The 23068-nt window shown below is 46.2% G+C and overlaps 1 protein-coding gene across 5 annotated transcripts in view; it reads left to right on the top strand.

Annotated features, from left to right (window-relative positions):
• ASAP2 (ArfGAP with SH3 domain, ankyrin repeat and PH domain 2) overlaps positions 1-23068 on the top strand; it is a 1162669-nt gene that overhangs the window by 765376 nt on the left and 374225 nt on the right. For all 5 annotated transcript variants that reach the window (XM_085610735.1, XM_085610732.1, XM_085610734.1 and 2 more), the window contains one exon: positions 3218-3333. In XM_085610735.1, the coding sequence (XP_085466861.1) occupies positions 3218-3333 (116 nt within the window). The remainder of the gene's footprint in view (positions 1-3217; positions 3334-23068) is intronic.

Raw genomic sequence — 23068 nt, 5'->3', positions numbered from 1 at the left:
TATACGGGGCTCACACGATGGGAGAGCCCTCGGCTGTATTGCAATGCGGGTGGTGGGCGCTCTCAAACGGATACCACTCTGACCGCTGGTAGGAGGACAAAGGAAGATTCGCCAGCCCGGACCCAATCGTACAGGAATTCTCTCCGTCGCGAAGAAGGCTCCGCCAGGCCGCCCACTCCACGTCCGGTCACATTTCCCCCGGCGCCGGTCCAGCCCCAGGTCGTCTCACCGTACGTGATAAGCGGTGTCCGGCGGTGGTGGTCGGGCCAGAATGCGTGGGCAAAGTCCAAAGTCGGCAAACTCTATGAATCCTCGACCAAAAAAGCCGGCGGGAACATCGGAGGAATGCGGAAAGTATCAGCGCATTCGTGGTTACATTTGCTCGCGCCGTAGGCAGGATTAAAGATCAGGATGTCATGTAAACAGCAGACGGGCTGCGGAGCCGGGAGCTCAGACGTCCTGTCCGTCCGCCATCTTGGCTCCTCACACAGCGTGTATTTTTAATGTTCAACTGTGAATGGATTTATATCTTTCATTACGAATTAATAGTGGATTCTATTGAATTTTATGTGAAACTTAAAAATGAATGCAACTGTCCAAGCCAAAATAGCAGCAGACTTGGAACAGCTTTAGGCACAACATACAGTTACGTTCTCTTAAGATCTGGAACAATCTTTTAACAAGTATTTTACCTTCATAGCTATAAAATCTAATGACCTTGCTAATCCACCCTGATCAGTCAGCTTTATTCAACACCAGCGAAGGAGCAACAATAACAAAAGGTTCCTTCATATTATGAATAATGGACATCAAATCGGTTGAAAGGTGCTTTTCAATAAACTAGATGGCAAAAAAGGCATTTCATTGGGTCTGTTGGTCTTTTGTGACTACATGCACACACAATAAGTTTGGTTGCTCTTTTGTTACTTTACATTTCCCACTAGGTGGGTTGCTGCTTTTGTTTGATATTTGTTCTTGTTAAGTTACCTTTTGCAGCTGTATTCATTCCTTTACCTCCTTGTTGCTTCTGCTCCTTTGTAAAACCTTTCACACAAATAAATAAATAACACCGGGTTTCCCGGCACTTTAGCAACAGATAAGGAGGCTGGGGGTCAGCTTAATCAGAACAGCCAAGTTTTTATCTGGCTGCGAAAAGAGATCAATGAAGTGCAGGATCTTAAGTGTTTCAGTAGTGTATTCCAGAGTTTAGGGCCTTATTTTATGTTTTTATAGCAAGGGCAAGTACTGCTCCCTTCCACATCACAAACTTGATAACCGCATATCAGTCCGTTCGCTGCCTGCACTCTAGTAGCCTATCTCTGTGCATTGTTCCCAGGTTTAAACTGTCTTGCATGGGAGGACGCTCCTTTGGGCATTTAGGCCCTAAACTTTACCAGCCACAGAATGTTGCTGTATTCCAGTCGGGATACAACAAGTGCCTCGACAACAGTTCTCTGGGCAGATTAAGGAAGATTCCATACGAATTTGCTTAACCATTTCACGGTCGCAAAACACATTGCTGATACCTTTGTCACATGGGGTTTCATAGAGATCAGCATCCTCTAGAAAACTAAGATTCTTTACTTACTATGGGGCAGGAACCGGGGTGTCACCCAGAGCAATCGACCAGTGTTGAGGTCCCTAGAGGGATGGATTCTTTCACAACAACAGCATCTGTGTTTTTCTTCTATTCAATATCTGTGAGTAGTTGTTCTTCCATGAGGCTAAAATGAGTCAAACAGGAGTTCAGTGGCTCCCGAATCAGGACCCTGTGCAGATGATAAAGAAAAGATGATCTAGGTATCATCTGCATAAGAGAACATAGTTAACCTCAACGTTCCACCAAGTCGGCCAATGGGCGGACATTGATGTTGAAAAGTGCTGGACTCTGACCCGATCCCTACGGGACCCCGGAGGTCAGAGCATGGCGTGTAGATGAGGCGTTGCCCGAGAAGACCTGAAAAGTTTGGTCCTCTAGATAAGAGGACAGCCAGGCAAGTGCCGTACCTTGAAGCCCCAGCTGTGCCAATCTTACAAGAAGCATATCATCGAACACCGTGTCGAAAGGAGCGCTTAGATCGATTAAAATCAGCTCTGCTGTCTCACCCTCATCTAGGAGCCAACTATGACCTGTGTCATCATTCTGTGTTCTGTGACCCCGAGGAGGGCGGACTCTGTACTATGCCCAGCTCTGAACCCCGACTGGGAGTCATGTAAAAGACTTTAGGACTCCATGTAGGTGGAGAGTTGTTTACAGACATGTGTTTCCAAACTTTTGGACAGAATGGGAAGCCGGGAGATAGGTCTATAATTGGACCAGCTGGAAGGGTCCACAGTAGGTTTCTTCAGAAGGGGGAGGACAATGGCGTGCTTCCAGGGCTGAGGGATGACTCCCTCCCTTCGGGCGCGGACAGGCGCAGAAGGGCTTGCCTTTGGCGCGCCAATGGCGCTCCGGATGCATGCCCGGTGCGCGCATGCACTGGCCATGCCTAAATAGGGGGAGATGACCCAAAAACTAAACCGCTAACAAAACGGCAAAATACGCTCCCCAAGATGGCTGCTGATTATACAAGAGCGGGCACTTAAAAACGTGCACCTGCTTCGTTAGAAATGCTCAATATATAACTTTCTCTCCAACAATCATCTATAGAGGAGGGGAAGTTGTTAAGCAGCATTTTGCTTCCACACTATGAACAATGTAGAGACATGTCCGAATGGCATGCAAATGTTGCTTGCTCCTTCTTTCCAAATCCGTTCTGGGCATGGGCATATGGCCTTGCAATTTTAATCACTTGCATATAGTTTGCTTGACCGAAGAGTGGAAGATTACTCTCTGCTGCATTTCTTTTATTTTTGTTAGAACGACTAATGCCAACCAGCTTGTAAAAAGAAAATACGGCGATCTCCCACACTCTGTTAGCCATCGCTACCATTCAATAAAATTACCTCCCTAGGCCGAATACATATGATTGTGCAGATATTATAAATAGCTGTCCAATATGACATAGTGCAGAACTCTCTGCAATAGCTGTCTCAGTACTCAAAAAATTAAAAACTACAAACGTTCACATACATTTACATATTTTGTCTGGAAATTGTGTTCTTATGGTCCTACCTGTGACATCTGTTTCCTGTCTATTATTTTCCTTTGTATTGTAATGAAATATGTATTGTATGTTTGCTTTTGTTATGACACTTCTTTGTTTCTTTTAAATAGTGGCAATCTTGATAAGCAGACTGCTAAAGGTAGTACAGCGTTGCACTATTGTTGCTTAACAGACAATACTGAGTGCCTCAAATTGCTTCTAAGAGGAAAAGCTTCTATCGAAATAGGTAAGATTACCCCGAGTTCTATACATATCAATGTACATTTCCTAACATTAATTGCCATGTGGTACAACTATGTTGCTTATTTGAATATTGAAGCATCTTCTGTATCTAAAGGGCACCAGCTATTGATACAGCAGTTCCATCATACTGGAAGTAACTCAGAAGGTCCATAATGGTATCATTGGCTCTGGCGACTTCTTTACTTTTTTGGGTTGGTCACAGATATCAGGATTTATGAGGAACCGTGGAACACCACGTGCACATGCATCATGTACGTTTTGAACCATATTTGCATATTCAGTCACATCAAGTCACTATATCAGTGACATTTCCTCTACGTAAGACAACCCAGTCACGCCACCTACATCATTCCCTCTCGTTACTCAATGTTCAGATGTGGGACACAACAATTATTCAGAAACAAAAAGAGAAACTGACACACACACAAGTGCAGCCCAGCACCCGCAAGGAGTTTAACACCTAGTCAAACTTATTGGCTAAACCAACGTGACAAAGTGCCAGACCGAAGAAAGCAGATATATCTGTACCCAGCACAATGCCTTCTGAAGGCCTTACAGCCACCTTATGCAACTTTTACTGTACGCAATGATGACAGCTCTCAGTGCACACAGGCTAAAACCTTCTGCAAAGTAAACCACTTTGTTTTGTTGTGCTGAACTCCCCATTCTAAAACCATTCTGTGTCCGCACACAAGGTCAACAATCTAAAATGACTGGGTAATGAAGCACACACATACCACACCTACACTTACACCCTCTGACGCCCAGAACATATTCCTGTCAAATCATCCCATTCATACATAATGATGACTGATCCCAGAACAAGCTAACTGAAATAAGCCCACCAGTACACTAACAAGACAATCAGCAATGTAATGTGCCTCCAGTACCATCACATTTGTACAAAGTGGGGCACATGTAGGTGAAACAACACCTCTTACTCTAATTTACTCATTCTCAGTACCATGAGCTTGGTGAATCCTAACATTCATTCACTTTTGCAACTGGTGCCAGAGGACATGACATTAAGATGGAGCATATGATCAACATTGACAACACCAAAGGGTATTAACCTTCCAAAAGCTTTGTTATGTGACAGGGTACTGTTCTTTCCCACATTCATAACGCTAAAATACACACCATGCAACAGTGTACTGCTCCTTCGCACATTAGCAAGAGCAGAAACCAGTGTACTGGTTGCAAAATGGTACTCACCTTTCCCACATTTACACAGCATAACATTCTTTTTCTGTATGTGGCTTCAAAACAGTACGTACAAGGGTAAAAAACTGTAGTTCTCCTAGCTGTTTATCAGACTCCCACATTTTAACATCCAACGAGGCACAGTCAACTAGGGTCACAAACACCATTTGCCCATCACCTACATGGGGTACTCTCAACTTTGTGATAGTGCATTCAGGCTTTATCTTCAAACCACATATAATTCATCAAGCAGAGAAATTCAGAAGACCATCAAAATGTAGAATTTAGCTTAAATTACACACACACCACAGTGAACAATTGGGTACTGTCTTTTGTTCTCCCGTACTGCTAGGCAACAGTGAATCATGTGAGCCCAAGTATATGAACTCCCAACATCTTATAAGCACATTGCAGAATATTACACATTAAGAATTTTGGAACATGGCAACCCATGCAGAAACCCCTTTTCAACCAAAAAGCATGCACATTACGCCACATACTGTGGGGTAATGTAAAACTGCAAACCAAAAAATATGCACCACCCAAAGAAATAAAACCTGGAGAAGCGACCCCCCTCTCTGACATAAATGTCTTTTAGATACACATTAAAATACTCAGCATTTCCCCGGGGGAAAAAAGAGTTCCCCAGAATTTAAGTGTTGTATCAAATCCAAGACCTTCTGCAGTATATTTCATCTCTTGATGTGTTACAGTGTTACATGCCATCTACCTTATTTGAGTTCCTTAATGACATCTAACAGTAAATACCCAACCCCATCCTATCTTTTATAGTTATACGTTGTGTTTTCATTCTTCTCCCCTACATGTCTAAGGAGGTGCTTTATGTAAGTGTATATATACGTTTTCATTGCTGGGCGGGCATGGGTCTACATAGTTTTACATATATCAGTATAGCATGCTGCATTTGTCCCTGTTACTCCACTTGCGAGGTGTGCACTATAAAGGTGCTAAATGCAATATGCATATCTGAAAGAGACACGTTCGTGATAGATTCCTTACCTTAGAATATCCCCAGGCGTCAGACTGGATCCGGAAAGTTTTTCGTCAGCAGCACCCCTGCGTGTCGGTAGGTGGTGTTGTGCGGCTCCGCGTCAGTCGCTGGCATCGTAAGTGCCGAGATGACGTCACTGAGACTACTTAGGCGCCACCCATGCGTGCTGCCATCAGTTCTTTCTTTTTCCGCGCCAGTAAGCGCAGATCCGGTTTGGGCACGTACCTTAGTCACTTTTTGACTATCATTTTGAGACTTTTGTATTGTATTGTATATAATCTTGTATAGCGCACTACCACCCTACGGGTATCCTGGCGCTTGACAAAAACAGTTGATGAAAATGAGCTGAGAGGAATAGGCAACGACGTAGGCAATCAGGCTACTGGAAAGTCTCCTGTAAGTTTGAGTCTACTCTGGTGCACGTCGGGATGCCTGGTTTTAAGTCATGTGGGGCCTCCCGTCGCAATATTCCGGTGGTGGACCCCCAACGACGTCTGTCTCTACTGCCTGGAGAGCGACCATGACTCCCGGTCCTGTATGGACTGTCTGGCCATGGCCCCGAAGGCCCTGAGGGAGCGACGCAGGAAGCTGCTTGAGGTCCGGCACTCGTCCCAGCGCCGTTCATGGTCCATGGGCCGCTCCAGAAAACGCTCACGGGTTCACCATCATCGCTCCTCGGGCTCCAAGTCTTCACCCTCAGATTCAGGTAAGAAACGACACAAAAAGAAGTCGAAGAAGCGTTGTCGCTCTTCGATGTCCCCACGTCGGTCCCCGGATGCGGACTAGGGGGACAGGGGTTCTGCCCCTGCGGCTCTTTCGGAGCCCGGGAGTCCCGCGGCCTACCCACTTTATCCGGGTCCGTCGGCGACTTCCGCACAGGTGCAAGAGTTTCTTGCTTCCTTGGACGGCCTGTTTAGGCCTCGGGCTCCCGCCGGCGCGCCCCGCGGTCCCGTGTCAGGACCCTGTTGGGCAGCTGGCTGCTCCGGCCCGGCGCTGCAGGATCCTGCGCCGCTGGCTCCGGCCACGGTGCCACAAGGTCCCACGCTGCCGGCTCCGGACCCAGCGCCGCCCCCGGCGCCGCAGTGGGTGCCATTTATTCCGACCCTGCCCAGGTTCCAAAACAACTTTGTCCCTACCTGGGATCCGCATTGGGACACTGCATTCCCAGCGCCGTTTGTTCCTTCCCCGGTCCCTGCCTTACCACCTCAGTCTGTATCACATACGGTGGAGGTGGCGGACGACTGGGAGGGGTCCGAGGACCCTCTTGCTCGTCAGTGTGACTCTGAGCAGGACTGGGCAGATGACTTAGAGGAGGCCGGCGGCCTTGATCTCTCCTCTGACTCGGGGTTTGCCTCTCCTCCGCCTACCATGGTGGAGGGCGCTTCTTAAACGGCGGTGCTCCGTCAGGCAGCTGAGGTTCTCCACCTTGATCTCCTACGGTGGCCTTAAAAACTAATCTCCTCACTGAGGTGCTCCAGACGGCGTCCACTTCGTCGGAGCCCCTGCTGCCATTTAATGATGTCCTCACTGACGTCTTACTGGGCACGTGGTCGCGACCAGCCACAGGGGCCCCTGTGGATAAGAACGTCGCCAGGCATCATCGCCCGGCGACCCTGCCTTCCTGACCACTCATCCTACGCCCGTGAGCCTGGTTATCCAAGCTTCGATGTCCCAGAGTGCCTTTCCCACGGCTCCGCCGGATAAGGACTCTAAGAAGCTGGAGTACTCCGGCAAGCAGTTGTTCTCTTCGGCCAGCTTAGGGCTGCGGTCGGTGAACACCGCCTGCCTATTAGGCCGCTATTCCCACGCGGTGTGGGATACAGTTGCACAGGTGTTGTCTCAGTGTCCTGAAGGGACCCAAGCTGTGTTGTCCCAAGCTGTTGTAGAGGGTAAAATTGCGGCTAAGTTCGCCATTCGGTGTGGTTTGGACACCGCGGACTCACTAGGAAGGGCAATTGCTACGACTGTAGCGCTTCGTCGCCACGCCTGGTTGAGATCTACCGGGTTCTCGCCAGATGTCCAAAGCTCACTCATGGACATGCCCTTTGATGGCACTCCCCTGTTTGGCGATAAAGCAGACAGTGCGCTGGAGTGTTTTAAGGACTCGCGGGCCACGGCCAAGTCCTTCGGTCTTTCCACGAAAAGCCCAGCCACTCCTGGTTTTCGTTCCTTTCGTGGCCACGGAAGGGGCGCCCAGGCACGTTCCTTCAGCAAGCCTGTGCAGACCCAGCCTCAGCGCGTCAGCGGTTTCCGTAGGGGAGGGTCTGGGAATCAACGTGGGAGTCAGTCCACCTCCGACCCGCTGCTCCTACCTCCAAACCTTCCTGATCCGAGCTTTGAGCGACACCCCACGCCAATGGGTGGCAGGATTCGCCATCACCTCCCCCACTGGCACTCTATAACATCGGACAAGTGGGTGTTGCAGATCCTCCGCAAAGGTTACTCTCTCCCCTTCGAGTCTACACCCCCAGCCATGCCACCTTAGTTCCACCACATGTCGAGGCATCACTTTGCGCTTCTCCAACAGGAAGTCATGGCCCTCTTGGCCAAGGGGGCCATCAAGTGCGTTCCCGGGCCAGAAGTAGGATGTGGTTGTTATTCCTACTACTTTCTGGTCACCAAGAAGGACAAGGGGGGTTTGCACACCATCCTGGACCTCAGGAACGTCAATCGCTTCCTCCGTAAGGAGAAGTTCAAGATGTTGACTCTGGCTGCCCTCTACCCTGGAGACTGGATGGTAGCGTTGGACTTGCAGGACGCCTATTTTCACATCCCCGTCCTGCCGGCCCACCGGCGTTACCTGCGGTTCATGGTAGGCCAGGCGCATTTTCAGTTTGCTGTGCTCCCCTTTGGCCTTACCAGCGCCCCTCGGGTGTTCACGAAGGTGATGGCGGTGGTCGCAGCTCACCGGCGCAGGTCAGGGGTGTCCGTCTTCCCTTACCTCGACGACTGGTTACTGAAGGCGGGCTCGCCCCAGGCAGTCGTCAACCACCTTCAGACTGCAGCCGACCTCCTGCATTTGCTGGGGTTTTCCATCAACGTGCCGAAGTCGCACCTGAGTCCCTCTCAGAATCTCACCTTCATCGAAGCGGTTCTGGATTCGACGCTGTTTCGGGTTTATCCTCCCGAGCAGCGAGTCTGGGATATTCAGGCTATGATTCTGATATTTCAGCCTCTATCCCGGGTTTCGGTCAGGATAACCCTCCGCCTCCTGGGCCTCATGGCCTCCTGCATCCTGCTAGTACGACATGCCAGGTGGCCTATGCGGGCTCTGCAATGGGACCTGAAGTTCCAGTGGGCACAGCATCAGGGCAACCTGTCCGATCATGTCCAGATCTCGGAGGGCACTGCACGACAATTGCAGGGGTGGCTCACGAATCGCGATTCGGTCAATGGCAGATCCCTTCCCCAACTGGAGCACACAGTGTTGACGGATGCGTCCCTCCTTGGATGGGCTGGCCACTTGGGAGAGGCGGAGATCAGAGGCCTCTGGTCTCCGGCGGAGTCCCGGCTCCATATCAATTTGTTGGACCTTTGGGCAATCCGACTTGCACTGAAGGCATTCCTTCCCTCTGACCGGGGAAGTGTAGTGCAGGTGTTCACGGACAACACCGCCACCATCTGGTATTGCAACAGGCAGGGCGGGGTGGGGTCGTGGACCCTATGTCAGGAGCCTCTGCACCTCTGGACGTGGCTGGAACATCAAGGCATTACCTTGGTGGTTCAACACCTGGCAGGTTCTCTGAACGCCAGGGCGGACGATCTCAGCCGCCCGTGCTTGATGGATCACGAATGGCGTCTGAAGTCGGATGTGGCGCAAGGTCTCTTTCTGCAGTGGGGAGAGCCTTGGTTAGATCTATTCGCCACCGAAGAGAACGCGCAATGTCATCAGTTCTGTGCGTTGGAATTTCCAAGGCAGCACTCGCTAGGCGACGCTTTTCGTCGCGAGTGGAGTTGTGGTCTGTTGTACACCTTTCCGCCTATACCACTTCTGCCCAGAGTGCTGAAGAAGATTTGGCGCGACCGGGCCCAAGTCATCCTTGTGGCTCCGGACTGGGCATAAAGATACTGGTATCCCGAGCTACTCAACATGGCCATCGATCCCCCAATCCGACTGCCTCTTCGGGAGAATCTTTTGTCGCAGCAGCAGGGGATGGTCCTCCACCCGAACCTGTCCAGCTTCCACCTCCATGCGTGGAGATTGAGCGGCAACAGTTGACAGCTTTCGATCTTCCTCCCGAAGCCTGTGATGTCATTCTGGCAGCCAGGCATCCCTCACTAAAACGGTATACGCCTGCAGGTGGAACAAGTTTGTTATTTTGAAAAACAGGGGGACCGCTACTAAACAAATATACTTGCCATGCGTAGGGAAAATATATCTTTTGTGTAAGAGAAACTATGGCAAGCTTCTAAATACAAAAAAGACTCGTATGTTCTAGGTGTGAATACAAATCAATTATACAAAATTGTGCAAATCAACCACTACAACTATAAAGAAATATTTTCATTTTATTAATTTTATACTTTTAAAAAAAAAAAATCATAAATTGATTGATCATTCATACAATACTTTTTTTCTCTTTCTTCATATGTTTTTTTGATATACAGAAAGGAATATATTCATATACATATAGATTTATAGCTAATAACAGAGACAGTTGTATGGCTTTTCAATCAGGATATGCAATGATGGTAACTAGTATGTATTAACATATCTGAAGGATGATGATTTGATGATGGCAAGCGGCAGAATAGAAAAGTACGCGCGTTTCGGCACTGCTGCCTTCATCAGGAACACCGTCTATGCGCATACACCAACTAAAAAAGATATAAACAAACATTATTTCTAACTTAAATCTTAGTTAACACACCTAGAATTACTATACTTTATACTTATTTAAAAAAGTTTTATATTTACAATTACTACAGACACGGCAAGAAAACATATATCATTTGAAGATGGACTGCTCAACCCATCATACTATCATTAGTACATAATTCAGATGTATAAATCGACTTTTTTTGAGTTCCAATTTCATTGATATTTTATAAACTTATCCATCTAAATTTAAGAAACATCATTATCTACACATTATATATACTTTTTTGGGGGGGTGATTTCATAGGTGGGAGTGTTATAAAACAAAAAAGTGAAAGAAATAATAAATAGTAAGCCAAAAAATAAATCTGGTATATACAACCACAGTTCAAAAAAAGATAAGTAAACAGAATAACTTTATATATCTAGCCCTTATGAATATGTATTCACCATTCATTCTCAAGCTGCTGAATAAAGATATAAATAGTGGTGCCAACTTAGGGCAGTGTACTCTTTTGGCATGGTGATAGTTCCATTTAAGAAGCTATCATTTTGTGTACCTTACATTATTGATTTTAATAGAGAGGCATGATGTAATAGTCCCTTCTTTTTTTTTACCTATAAACATGAAGCCCTTTTAAACGGGTATTCATAATGAAGATGCAACCCATAGCTGTCTAGATATGTTGTAGCGATTAGAATTCAGTTTATCAACACTTATCTCTGAGACGTGTAATGAATTTTGGCCCCATGGTCTACATCAACAATTGCTACTAGTTAAAATATTAATTGCCCATCTCATACTTGCCCCGGTATTGTATTGACATGAAAAAAGTTATGTCATGTGCTGATATGGACATATGCCGAGTACTTACTTGAAAATTTGAGGCTTGACAAAAGTGACTGAGCTTTATTTGATGTCAAGAATGTGACAGGACAAAGGATCACCTAGAGAAACATAATTGAACTGGGTTTATGAGTAATCTTTCTTTAAATGTGCCTTTTTTACCTTAAAACAACCAGAGAAATTCAGTACTCACTTGATAAAACACACCTTAGGCTGTCCTATTATTAGTCATATCTTCATAAATCGTGATTGGAGTCAATGTCGTTCTTATACACAAAGAAAGGAACTTTTTGTTCTCTCACGCTCTGTTTTTAACCCCTTCAGTGCCCGCCCCTTTCCCCGCCCAGTGCCGGCCGTTGCATTAGCGGGCGGGGTCTATGACGAGCTGGACTCGTCATGGGCACAGCGCCACCGCGGCCCATGACGAGTCCAGCTCGTCATGGGCACTGAAGGGGTTAAAGGACACAAAAAAGCATAGTCAAACAAATTGTGTCCACACGATGTCAGTAACACTTACATTATTGTTATAGATAGAAAACCTAATAAGGTTTCTATGTGTTAGACAGCCTACCATGATATCAGACCTACCAAAGAATCGCTTGGTTTCCTTAATCGCCAAAATACTTTTTATATGTTGAAAAAATTGTTTTACTCGCTCAGACATCACGATTAAAGCAACTTATGTTCTACCCTAATTGACTCTGGGCCTTGCTCTAGTACTTCATATATAATAGTACAGACAAGTTTGTGGCATGGTGCACAGCTAAGGCTGTGGATCCCCTTTCTGACCCTCTTTCTGAAGTCCTTCTGTTCCTTCTTTCTTTGGCCCAATAGGGTTCTGCTCTGGGCACTATCAAAGGTTATCTTTCGGCCATCTCCGCCTTTTTACGGCTTCCAGATCAGCCTTCTCTTTTTAAGTCCCAGGTTGTTGACGGTTTCCTTAACCCCTTCAGTGCCCATGACGAGCTGGACTCGTCATGGGCTGTGGTGGCGCTGTGCCCATGACGAGTCCAGCTCGTCATGAACTCCGCCCGCTAATGCAAGGCGCGGCACTGGGCGGGGAAAGGGGCGGGCATGCAAGGGGTTAAAGGCATTACGCACACGTTTCCTCCTGTGCCGTTCATAATGCCTCAATGGGACTTAAACCTTGTCTTGTCATATCTGATGTGCACTTCCTTCGAGCCCCTTCATACCTGTCCTTTGCGTATTCTCACTCTCAAGACGGCTTTCCTGGTAGCTATCACCTCTGACAGAAGAGTGAGTGAGCTCCAGGCTCTTTCTTCCAAACCTCCTTTCCTTTCTGTTCATCCGGACAAGGTGGTTTTAAGGACCCGTCCTTCTTTCTTGCCAAAGGTTGTCACGCCTTTCCACATCGGGCAGACCATCACTTTGCCCACCTTCTTTCCGGCTCCGCATCCTTCAAAAGTGGAAGAGAGGCTCCACCGTCTGGACCCAAAACGTGCGCTCTCATTCTACCTGAAGCGCACACAACAGTTCCGGGTGGATGACCAGCTCTTTGTTGGCTACGTGGGCGCCAAAAAAGGTCGGGTTGTGCACACACGGACCATCTCTCGGTGGGTCATTCTCTGCATCAAGGCCTGTTACTCGTTGGCTAAGAAGGAGCCTCCTGTGGGGCTGCGTGCCCATTCTACCAGGGCAACAGCAGCCACTACTGCCTTGGGACGCGGCGTCCCCTTGCAGGACATTTGTCGGGCAGCTACGTGGGCCTCGCTGCACACGTTTACCAAGCATTACTGTCTTGACATTCTGGTCCGGAGAGACGGCTTCTTTGGCAGTTCTGTTCTCAGTGACTTTCTGGTGTAATCTATTCGCAGACCCACCACCGGGGTTGGTATTGCTGGGGTATCTATTCTAAGGTAAGGAATCTATCACTAACGTGTCTCTTTCAGATGCACAAGTTACTACTTGTGTAACGATATATCTGTAAGAGACATTAGTTAAGATAGATTCCTTACCGCCCCACCCATCCTCCCCGTTCTGCGAACTGATTTCTGGGGTTAAGGTCATCCCTTTCAGGGCCCTAGTTTCATGGCACCAGTGGTCATTTTCTGGCATGGCTCTGCGTTCTTGGCGCGGAAAGTCGTGTACAGATCTGACTTCAGCGCGCATGGGTGGCGCCTAAGTAGTCTCCGTGACGTCATCTCGGCGCTTACGACACCAGCGGCGGACGCGGACCCGCACGACGCCACCTACCGACTTGCAGGGGTACTGCTGACGAAAGACTTTCTGGATCCAGTCTGACGCCTGGGGATATTCTAAGGTAAGGAATCTATCACTGACTAATGTCTCTTACAGATATATCGTTACACAAGTAGTAACTTGTGCTTTAATTAAAATGTTTCCCTCTATAGTTTTACATCCTCATAGTGTGTACTATCTCATAAAGCCTCTCCTCTTTCCTAAAAACGCTGCATGGAATATTGGCCCCGACTTAAAACTAGCAATTGGTGTCTCTTCTTCCATTCAACAGAATGACCTCCTACCCACCATCGTCTTGCCTTACTCTCTCTGATTGTATCCTAATTTAAGCATCATACCTATCTGCTTTACTCCCTATTATTGCATTTCTGAATATTACCCACTTCTCACCTCATAAATCACAACTTCTCCTTCAAAATCATATTTCTACACCTTAACAATAATCTCCTCAAGCCTACTAATTCATCTGACCAGCCATTTGCATGAACTCACTTATTGTTACATATAACTCCTGTTTAATTTAATCTACCAACAAAGAAGCTGGAGTAATTGCAGGCACAATTTTATTGAGAGCAAAAGACGAATACAAATAACCAAAAATAACAAATAGGTTCTGAAGTAGAGCGATTCCCACAGTAAAGTGATGAAACACCTTATGAGGGCAATGCAAAACGAAATGCAGCCTCAACCACGCAACCAAAAAACTACCAGCATTCCTCCTTTTCTTTCTGCCACCAAGAAAGCCGAAGTACTCTTTCCAGGCATTTTCATTTTGTCTCTTGGTATTAATCCTTCTTTCATTGCCATCTTTCATGAAGGAAACGCCTTCTGACCCTTCAGCCAGAACAGCGATCCTGGCACAAAATACTCTTACATTACAGTAGAAATCACCCAAAATGTGAGATGCCCCCAAGTCTTTTCTTCTGGTCAAAATCACAGTGAGTGGTATTACCTCAAACTGGAACTATAACGCCAAGCTCATTATTGTGTCTACTTACAACAGTCTCCTGTGCATCTCTTGAAAGATTTTGGCCACAACTGCTGCCTCTACCTCGTCAATAATCTCAGCTGAGGCTTTCAAATGTTCAGTGCACTGCTCTCACAGTGGCTAAGCTCATGTGCGGCACTTCTTGTGCCATAAGCGCTGTTGCAGGGATTCTGCTTATACACAGAACTATGCGTAGAACCCCAGGACCTCAGTGAGTTGTGGTGTACCAGAAACTCACCTCAGAACCCAGAACCCAGTATCCGGCTAGCATAAGTGTCCCATTCGTTATCCGAGATTTAGCTCGGCGGTCCCAATGAAAAGACAACCCAGAACAAGCGACTCAGTACATACTCAGGAATGGTGGGAATCGGAAATACCTGTTCGTATATTATTCTCACATCAGTCCACAACAAGAATCAACAGAGACACGGTGAAAATAAAAAGAGTTTATTTTTATAGACCACGTGTCCTAAGATGCAGTACTTTGGCTAATACAAGCAGACAAATGATTAAAATCAAAACCATCAACATAGTTACAATTCCATAGAATATAAAAGGGGTGATCATGTTATAATGACAGTGGATACTACCACCTTCCCTTTACTAAGAAGCTAATATTATTATTAGACTAACAGAAGGTCTCTTAGGCTCAGTGCTTAATTTGTGCCGGTGCTTTCCGGTGCTAAGCACCGGCACTTATTTCTCAGGGCCGGGTCTACACTCTCACGCTGAGCAGCACACAGCCAGTTATTACATTACCAATATTGCGTCTAGAGTACACTGTACTCTACACGCAATATTGGTAATGTAATAATTGGCTGTGTGCTGCTCACTATGTTGAGAGTAGGGTCCGAGTCTCCCCTGTGATGAGCTAATATCGCACTGTTCCCACGTGACTGCGTGCGCATAAATATTTCAAATTGGATGATGGAAGCCCGGCCGCCCGCCTTATTGTGTGCCACACATTTCCGCAGGAAAGTGAAACTGCCTGGGAGGTCCCTGCCTCGGCGCAGCGTAGTTCACGTCGCATCTCATTTTGCAATCATGCATTGGTAGTGCGCTAGCCTAGAGCACTACCAATGAACAATTGCAAAATATAACATTAGCCTGGCCCCTGCTTAGCGAATCGTCAAGTGTGTGGCAAGAGTCAGACCAATCAGCAGTGTCTTCGTTGACGGCCCGCCCAGCACACCACAGCTACCACATTAATCACCCGACGACGGAAGCAACCAGTAATCATGCAGCAGACATGCCTCGCAGATCATTTGAAACTAAAAATGCTGTCCCGCAGTCCCGGTAAGCAATGACTGTGAAAAATTATGCCAACAGTAGTTTGTTTGTACCAGTGTTCAGCGCTTTGTCTATCAAGTACTGAAATGGCTCATTATGCTAAATAACGTTTTATTGTGCGGGGCACACGGTTGCAGTTCTTCCTCCACTGCTGCTGGCTTTTAACGTTTGTGGAAAAATAAATCTTTCTTTAAAGTTAAAAGCCAGCAGCAGTGGAGGAAAAACTGCAGCCGTGGGCCCCACAATATAAAACGTTATTTAGCATAAAGAGCCATTTCACTGCTTTGTAGACAAATACACCACTGAACACTGGTACATAGCTAATGGCAGAAAAATAAGACTACCTGAACGTGAATTTTGCCAGGAGTGGCACGTTCAGGTAGTCTTATTTTTCTGCCATTAGCTATGTACCAGTGTTCAGTGGTGTATTTGTCTACAAAGCAGTGAAATTACTCTTTATGCTAAATAACGTTTTATAGTGTGGGGCCCACGGCTGCAGTTTTTCCTCCACTGCTGCTGGCTTTTAACTTTAAAGAAAGATTTATTTTGCCTCGACTGGCACCAGTAGCGGCTACTGCCAAAAACACTTGGTGGGGAAGGGATAGTTAAAAAAAATCCATAAAATAACTTACCTGCTGCCAGACGCCGCCTCAGTGCTCCTCTGCTCCCATCCCCACCTAATCATGACGCTGCTCTCACATGAAAGAAGAGCAGCGTTGTGCACTTTAGCAGTGCACTCTCAAATACATCACAATTGTATGGTTGACTGCCAGCTCATCAGTAGTGCCCGTCCTCATGTCCATTGCACTAGAAACAAATTAAAGGATCACAAATGTGTGCAATGCAAAGAACTACAACTACCATAATGTAATGGGAAACTAAGACCCTTTAACAAGCAGAGCTATCTTAAATATGTTTTACCTCTGCTGAGTCTGCACTAGTCTGGTGAAATAATCAGATTATGGTTTATTTAGAAAGGGAGCTGTATTATCCTATCACTTATGAATAGTGCTCCCTCCGGTATAAGGCGAGGCCTTTTTTCAGAGCGCAAGACTCCTGTCTTCTGCTACTGCATGGGAACAGGTGAGAGTAACTAAGCCTTCTCAACCCAGGTCCCTGGGGTCGCAGAGACTGCAGGTTTTCAGTCAGTCAGATGTTTAGGGACCAGCATTTTTAGAAAGCTGACAAAGAAAGGGAAGCTTTAATGAGCAGTGACCAGCCAGACTTAAGTGTCTGGAGGCTACAAGCCAGACTCGGGTATAAAGACAGGGAGGGGGCACATGACAGACTGGAGTGTAAGGGACCGCAAACTAGACTGGGGCCCAAGGAGGTACAAGCGAACTGGGACTGAAAGGGGTGGTACGAGCAAGACTAAGCAGAAGCCAGACAACTGTGCAAGGGGGTTGCAGGCTAAACAGAAGAGTAATGGAGACAAATGCACATCTGAGGGAAATTTGTGGCAAGGGCCTGATTGCAGTGTGAGGTGGCCAGGGAAGGGCATGTGGGAGAAGGACACAGGAGGAGCCGCCCCTAAGTGACACGTTCAGGTAGTCTTGTTTTTCTGACATCAGCACACATTCTTGAAATCTTATAAAGTGAAACTAGTAGTCCCACATGGTAATGTGCTTTACTCTTGAAAACCTTGTACTGGCTAAAGGTAACAGTGGCTAGTGGCACACATTATGGGGCCAATTGCCCGCTATTCAGGACAGCTCACCTACCTAGCTGTAAAATGTATTCTGCCTGTCACCTTCGTTATAACATCGTCTTTCAGGACAAAACATCACACTTTGATGTCAGAAAAACATCCCCAGTTGGTGTCTGAGTTGCAGTGAAAATTGGAAACCTGGGATCACTGCCGGCTTCCCTACTTAGCCAATTTGTGTGATCCTAGGCTGATATTTTCTTTCATTGACTCTGTTTTATTCATTGGTGTAAACAAGGAGAGGGCTAAAGCTGAGGACTTCTATTTCCCTGAGGTAGTCTCAGATGTGTGTTCTATTCAGACCTCTTCACACCTCTCCCAGGCAAAAACGAAGTTGTAACATGAACTTATTGTTGCTTAGCTGCAACAGGTCCATCTAGAGCAGCAGATTACAGCTGTTGCTATCTCTTTCTTCTGCTTTATTTTAATATTTTACCTGAACAAACAGAGAAAATGTTTTTTTGCACCCCCTACATAGAGAAACGCTTGAATCTCTTTCTGCATGTTTCCACTTTCTACACGTTCCAAACTACTCCAGCTTTTTTTTTTAAACTGTCTTGTATTGAAGTGTTTCTAATATCTGTATGCAGCACACATCCAGCAGGTTTTTTGTGTGTCTAATTTTGCAGCACTAGAGATTTTATTTGTATTCTTCATGATTGCAAGCATGCTCACTCTATAATATAAAAGTGCTACGCACTAAGGTTTTAAGTGGTTTGTACAAAAGGTGGTGGTGTGGCCATGTATTATATGGGATGAAGACATCCACCCTGGCGTACATGTTCGACCTTGTTCCCTTTTCAATGCATTAATAACTTTAGCCAATCTATTCTAAAATTGTGCTTTAAATGCACTTTTGATTTCATTTTTTAAAACTTTTCCTCAAGGGGCGGTGGGAACCTCCTATGAAAACCTTACTTGAGGAAACCTCCCTTGCTGAAATTCAGGTCGGGTATTTCATTGGGCTTTATGTGGTACCAGTTGAGGATGTGGGTGGAGCCCCTAGAGCAAGTGGGTGGAGCCAGTGTAGGAAGTGGGTGGAGCCGGAGGAAGTGGGTGTGGCATCATAAAAAAAATTGAGCACCTGGACTTCATATTTTACAAATTAAGCACTGCTTAGGCTTGAATAGGGGGCCCCATACCTCAAAGATCAGCTTAGTGAAATCACATCACAGGAGCATCAGGAGTCTTCTCGCAGGAAGGCTCGTCTTCGGTCTGAATAATAAACATGATGTCTGTGATATTAAAAGCACCAACTTTCAGGTATGTGCAGCTGCTCGTGTGTTATGACTAAATAGTGGGTCGATCAACCTAGAGTGGAAAACATGCATTGTCTAACAACTCAGACTGTTTGTCACATCGTGTGCAGACCAAGGTCGCTGCGCAGAGCTCGGGATGGTAACAACAGATTGCTCTCGTGTGAGGCAAAACTCGAGTCAGCAGTTTGTTTAAGCAATAACATGTGAACGCAGTGTCGTGTGCAAAAGCAGCAAGATGGCTTTCTTACTTGTAACGTGGTTATGCTAACTTAACAATGTATGTACGTATTAAGGGAGTCCTTACTACATGCCCCCTTGATCGAAGCACTACTTAGTATGCAAGAAAAGAGAGAACGCAGAGTTCAAGCGCGACAGAGCAGAACAAGGCGTAACCAATTCAAAAAACACTGGTCAGTGCAGGCAAAGTCCGAATAGGAAAAAACCAAAGGTGGAAAGAAAAAACAAAAAACCTCAAACGTGCCGTGGGGGGTGAAAAAATGAAAAAACGCCTCACCGGGCAGAAGTGCAGCCGCACAGGGACAGTTCAAGACACGTGAGGAAAACACAGTGGACGATAGCTCACTCAATCCATGAAAGTATATGCAGTATATGCAGCATATGTGGCCACTGCTTCCAGCAGAAAATCATTGGCACGGCCACTGAAGGTTTCAGCCATCCAGTTAATCAAAGAAAAGGAACATACATGTTCTTCTATTAGCGGAGCCCCTAGCACCATCAGAGGGCAACCAGCGTGTACTTCCAAATAACTCTTATCCAATAAGTCATATGCCGCTCTCGCGGTGTCCCAATACCCAGGATACCATGCGCCGCACCGCAGGCCATAATCCGAACACCAGAACAGGCAGACTCGTGAGACACTAAGGGCCTCATCAGTCGATCATAATCCGGCTCCGGAGACACCATGTTGGTTAAGCACAAATCCATAGGCCATTCAAAGGGACAATCTAGGCAGTGGAAGACAGGTTGCACGCAGGTGAAGTAGGAATACCGGAAGGATAATCCATATGCCAGGCTCAAAGTCGCCAACGGCAGGACACCATAGTAATCAAGCATCCTGTCACGAAGAAGCTGCAGACGGGACAGGCTGTCGTGTGGCACAGAAAGAGCAGCCATTCCGCAGGATGAAAAGTAAAAGTAGCACACCTGCCACTAGCGCCAGAATTAAAGGAACACCTCCAAAGACGCTGGAGAAAATAGAATGAAAAAATGCCGGAATCACACCAAAAATAGTTTGGAAAGAGGTCACGAGGCCCGAGCCCACAAGTTTAAAAAAATGAGCCAGGCCAGTCGTGGACGAGGCATTGAAAATTGTTTGGATCAAAGCTCCAAAATGCAGGGGGAGGTCAGTATTCAAAAGCGCCTGTACCTCAGTGCGCGAATTCGCTACGTGAAGGACAAATGTTTCCCGGGAGGAAGTCAATGGCACCTCCTTTTGGGACAATAGCGCTCTTATTCTGCTCATCTTGTTGAACTCTGCTTTCAAGGTTGGAATCGAAGGCCAGATGGAAGCATCTAGCCTCACATGCGGGGGAGGAAACATAACGTTATTGCAGCAGACAACCCTCTGTGATACAGTTACTATATACGGGATCCCTACTAACATCCCGCAGCAAGCTTCATTGTTTAAAATTAAATAACTACCGTTTGCAAGCAGCGTAAAAGATGGCGTAATCGCTGGTACCGGGATACCTTTGAGGACGCAGGCCAAATTCGGAGCGTGTACATTACAAGCTCCGTGAAACTGAATGTGCCTACATACAACAGAATGATCAGGTGACGTCGTACATTCTTCACCCTTCAGATAAACCTCAGTTCCGTCTCCTGTACATCTATACGTAAAGGGGAGGGACCAGACTTCATGTATGAAAGCGGTACCCAGCTGTTCATATCTACCTAGAGCATAGTGTTTCATACAAGAGGTAAACTTAAAAAGTGCGAACGGGAGAGTTATCAATCCGTGTAAGAGCCACACTGCGGAATCGACTTCCGCTACAGAGAAAGGTAACGGCTCCAATTTTTCAATATGTAGCAAGGAATATGTAGCATCCTTCATGGACATGAACTGCTGTTTGTCAGTAAGGTTAAAGGGAAGAAATAAGGATGTTGTATTCAGATAGTCCCAAGGGACCTTCCCTGCCTTCAATGTTTGTAATGTCCATGCAAACTGCATAACAGAACGCAACTGGTTTTGACCATGATACAACACTGACATATCATCCTGCACAATATCCACAATTGAAGAAACAATATTATCTAATGTATAAATGCGAGAAGAAAGAGTGTTAATGCTGTTATCAATAACTGCTAATACTTTTTCCATATTAGCCTGATCAATAGCTCTCAATCTTGAAGCTGCCTCAATTTGCGACAGTTTCCATACTTCGTTGTAAATAGCATACGCCCATCTCCTGGATCTGCCACCCACAGGACCTTTAACAAAATCATTCAAATCTATTTTGTCATGTAATTTTGATAAATGAACTTTGACAGATGCCAAGGTGGAATGTCGCAGCCAGGACTGACATAATTTCCCTACAGAGTATGTAGTTACTGTATGTGACGACTCAAACCGGGGGTCCACGCGATCTTGAGTATACCCCGGTTTCAGTCCTAGAAAACGACGTTGACAGGTATCAGAACTGCTTTGCCAAATTAACCATCCCTCACTATTAAATTTCGAAATATTGAAAGATGAATTAGAAACTAATAACTGCAAAGCAGGAAGGGACAGATCTGTGTGATAATTCCAATTCGGGTAAGCACCCAGATCCGGCACAGAAGGCGAATTTAGTTTTTTAGAAGTGGCCAATCCGAAACAGGTGGTTTGGAAGATGGTTGCATTTAAAAACAACATATGATTTGGTACTAGACAGGCACGGTGTAAAGCTTCAGTTCCCTGAACCTGCCACGGTTTGGAACCCCAAACCGACTTAAGATCAATAGTAGCCTTCCATAGATCATAACCTTTGATTGACAACTCATCCATAAAGGACTTAGAATATAGCAATTTGGTGTGTGTCAGTCTAACCTTAGAGGCAGACTCAGGCTTAACTTTAAAATAAAAGGATGCCGGGGCTGAAACACTGAAATCAGTAAAATAAGTAAACTTATCAACTAATGTATGTGAACTGCCAAACGAGGGGGTGGGACAATGTTCCCACTGGGTAAAATTGACAAAATTTCTAAACGTATTCGCTTTATGCAGGAAGTGATTGCCATAATGTTGAAAACAATACTGTTCTGCATAATTAGCCGCATTGTCATACAAATCCTCAGCATCAAAGGCGGCATAATATTTCAAATCTGAAAACAGTGCTTCAATGGCGTGTACATCCCAATCATCAGAACGTATGTTCTGTTTAACTACATCACCCATAGAAACACGAAATACATTAGGCACATTAATGACCTCTGTAGGCCCATGAATTTAAAATTTAACTGCATCCCATGCGATTCCATCCATGACGGGCCAGGCAGTAATATTCACAAAAGTCTGGTCCCTTTTCATGATGTGGGATGAGGAGTGGGGGGCCAAAGTTCCATTGATAAGTCTAATTGTCGATCTCTCTTTGAGATAATGGCCATCCACCAAACGGAAGAAAACTACAACAAATCCAATGGACATGAACAAAAAAATACTGAAAAGCAGCAACCAGATGTATGTCCAAGGGGCTATCAAAAAATGTCTCTTAAACCAACTTACAAAAACAGCAATGTTCGATGGGGGAGTTGAGGGCAAAGAGTTAGTGTCAAAGGAAAAACGGGACTGGCCAAGTGCTGTAGATTGTAAAACAGACGAGGGTCCTCGCGTAGGATAAGCATACTCAGTCTCTTCGGGCAAACCACCAGCCGGTGGTATCAGCAAGGGATCAGTAACTGAATGCATCTCGATGGCAACATCAGACAAGGTGGTAGAAGCAGGAACCAACATTGAATTTCTTTGCATTGTCTGGCATGAAACTGCCGGAGTCATACTAAGAAGTATCGGCCACTCGCTGAAGTTTGACATTGTCAATAGAGATGTACCTGTTTTCTTTGCGACCAGGAAGTGGAGGTAAAATGACTGTTCTTGTACCCTGCACTCCAAGCACTGGAACTGGTGCACGATAAGAGGGGCCGAACTCCTTCTTGTTCTCCACCTTCTCACGGACCAGATCTCCAACTCGGGGTAGCCAGCCGACTACCGTAATCTGAACCTCAGCTTCAGATGTGGAGGGCAAATGTTCTTTCGAAAGAGAGTCTCTGGCTTCTTTTAGAGTCTGCAAAACAGCACAGTGATCATCTACGTCAAAGAGTGCGGTCGACGCCGCAATGTCTAGACCATCAAGGTCTGGAACAAACATTCTGATTCCGA

Source organism: Triturus cristatus, chromosome 6, assembly GCF_964204655.1.
Source record: "Triturus cristatus chromosome 6, aTriCri1.1, whole genome shotgun sequence".
NCBI lineage: Eukaryota > Metazoa > Chordata > Amphibia > Caudata > Salamandridae > Triturus > Triturus cristatus.
This window is presented reverse-complemented; position numbering and strand designations above follow the sequence as displayed.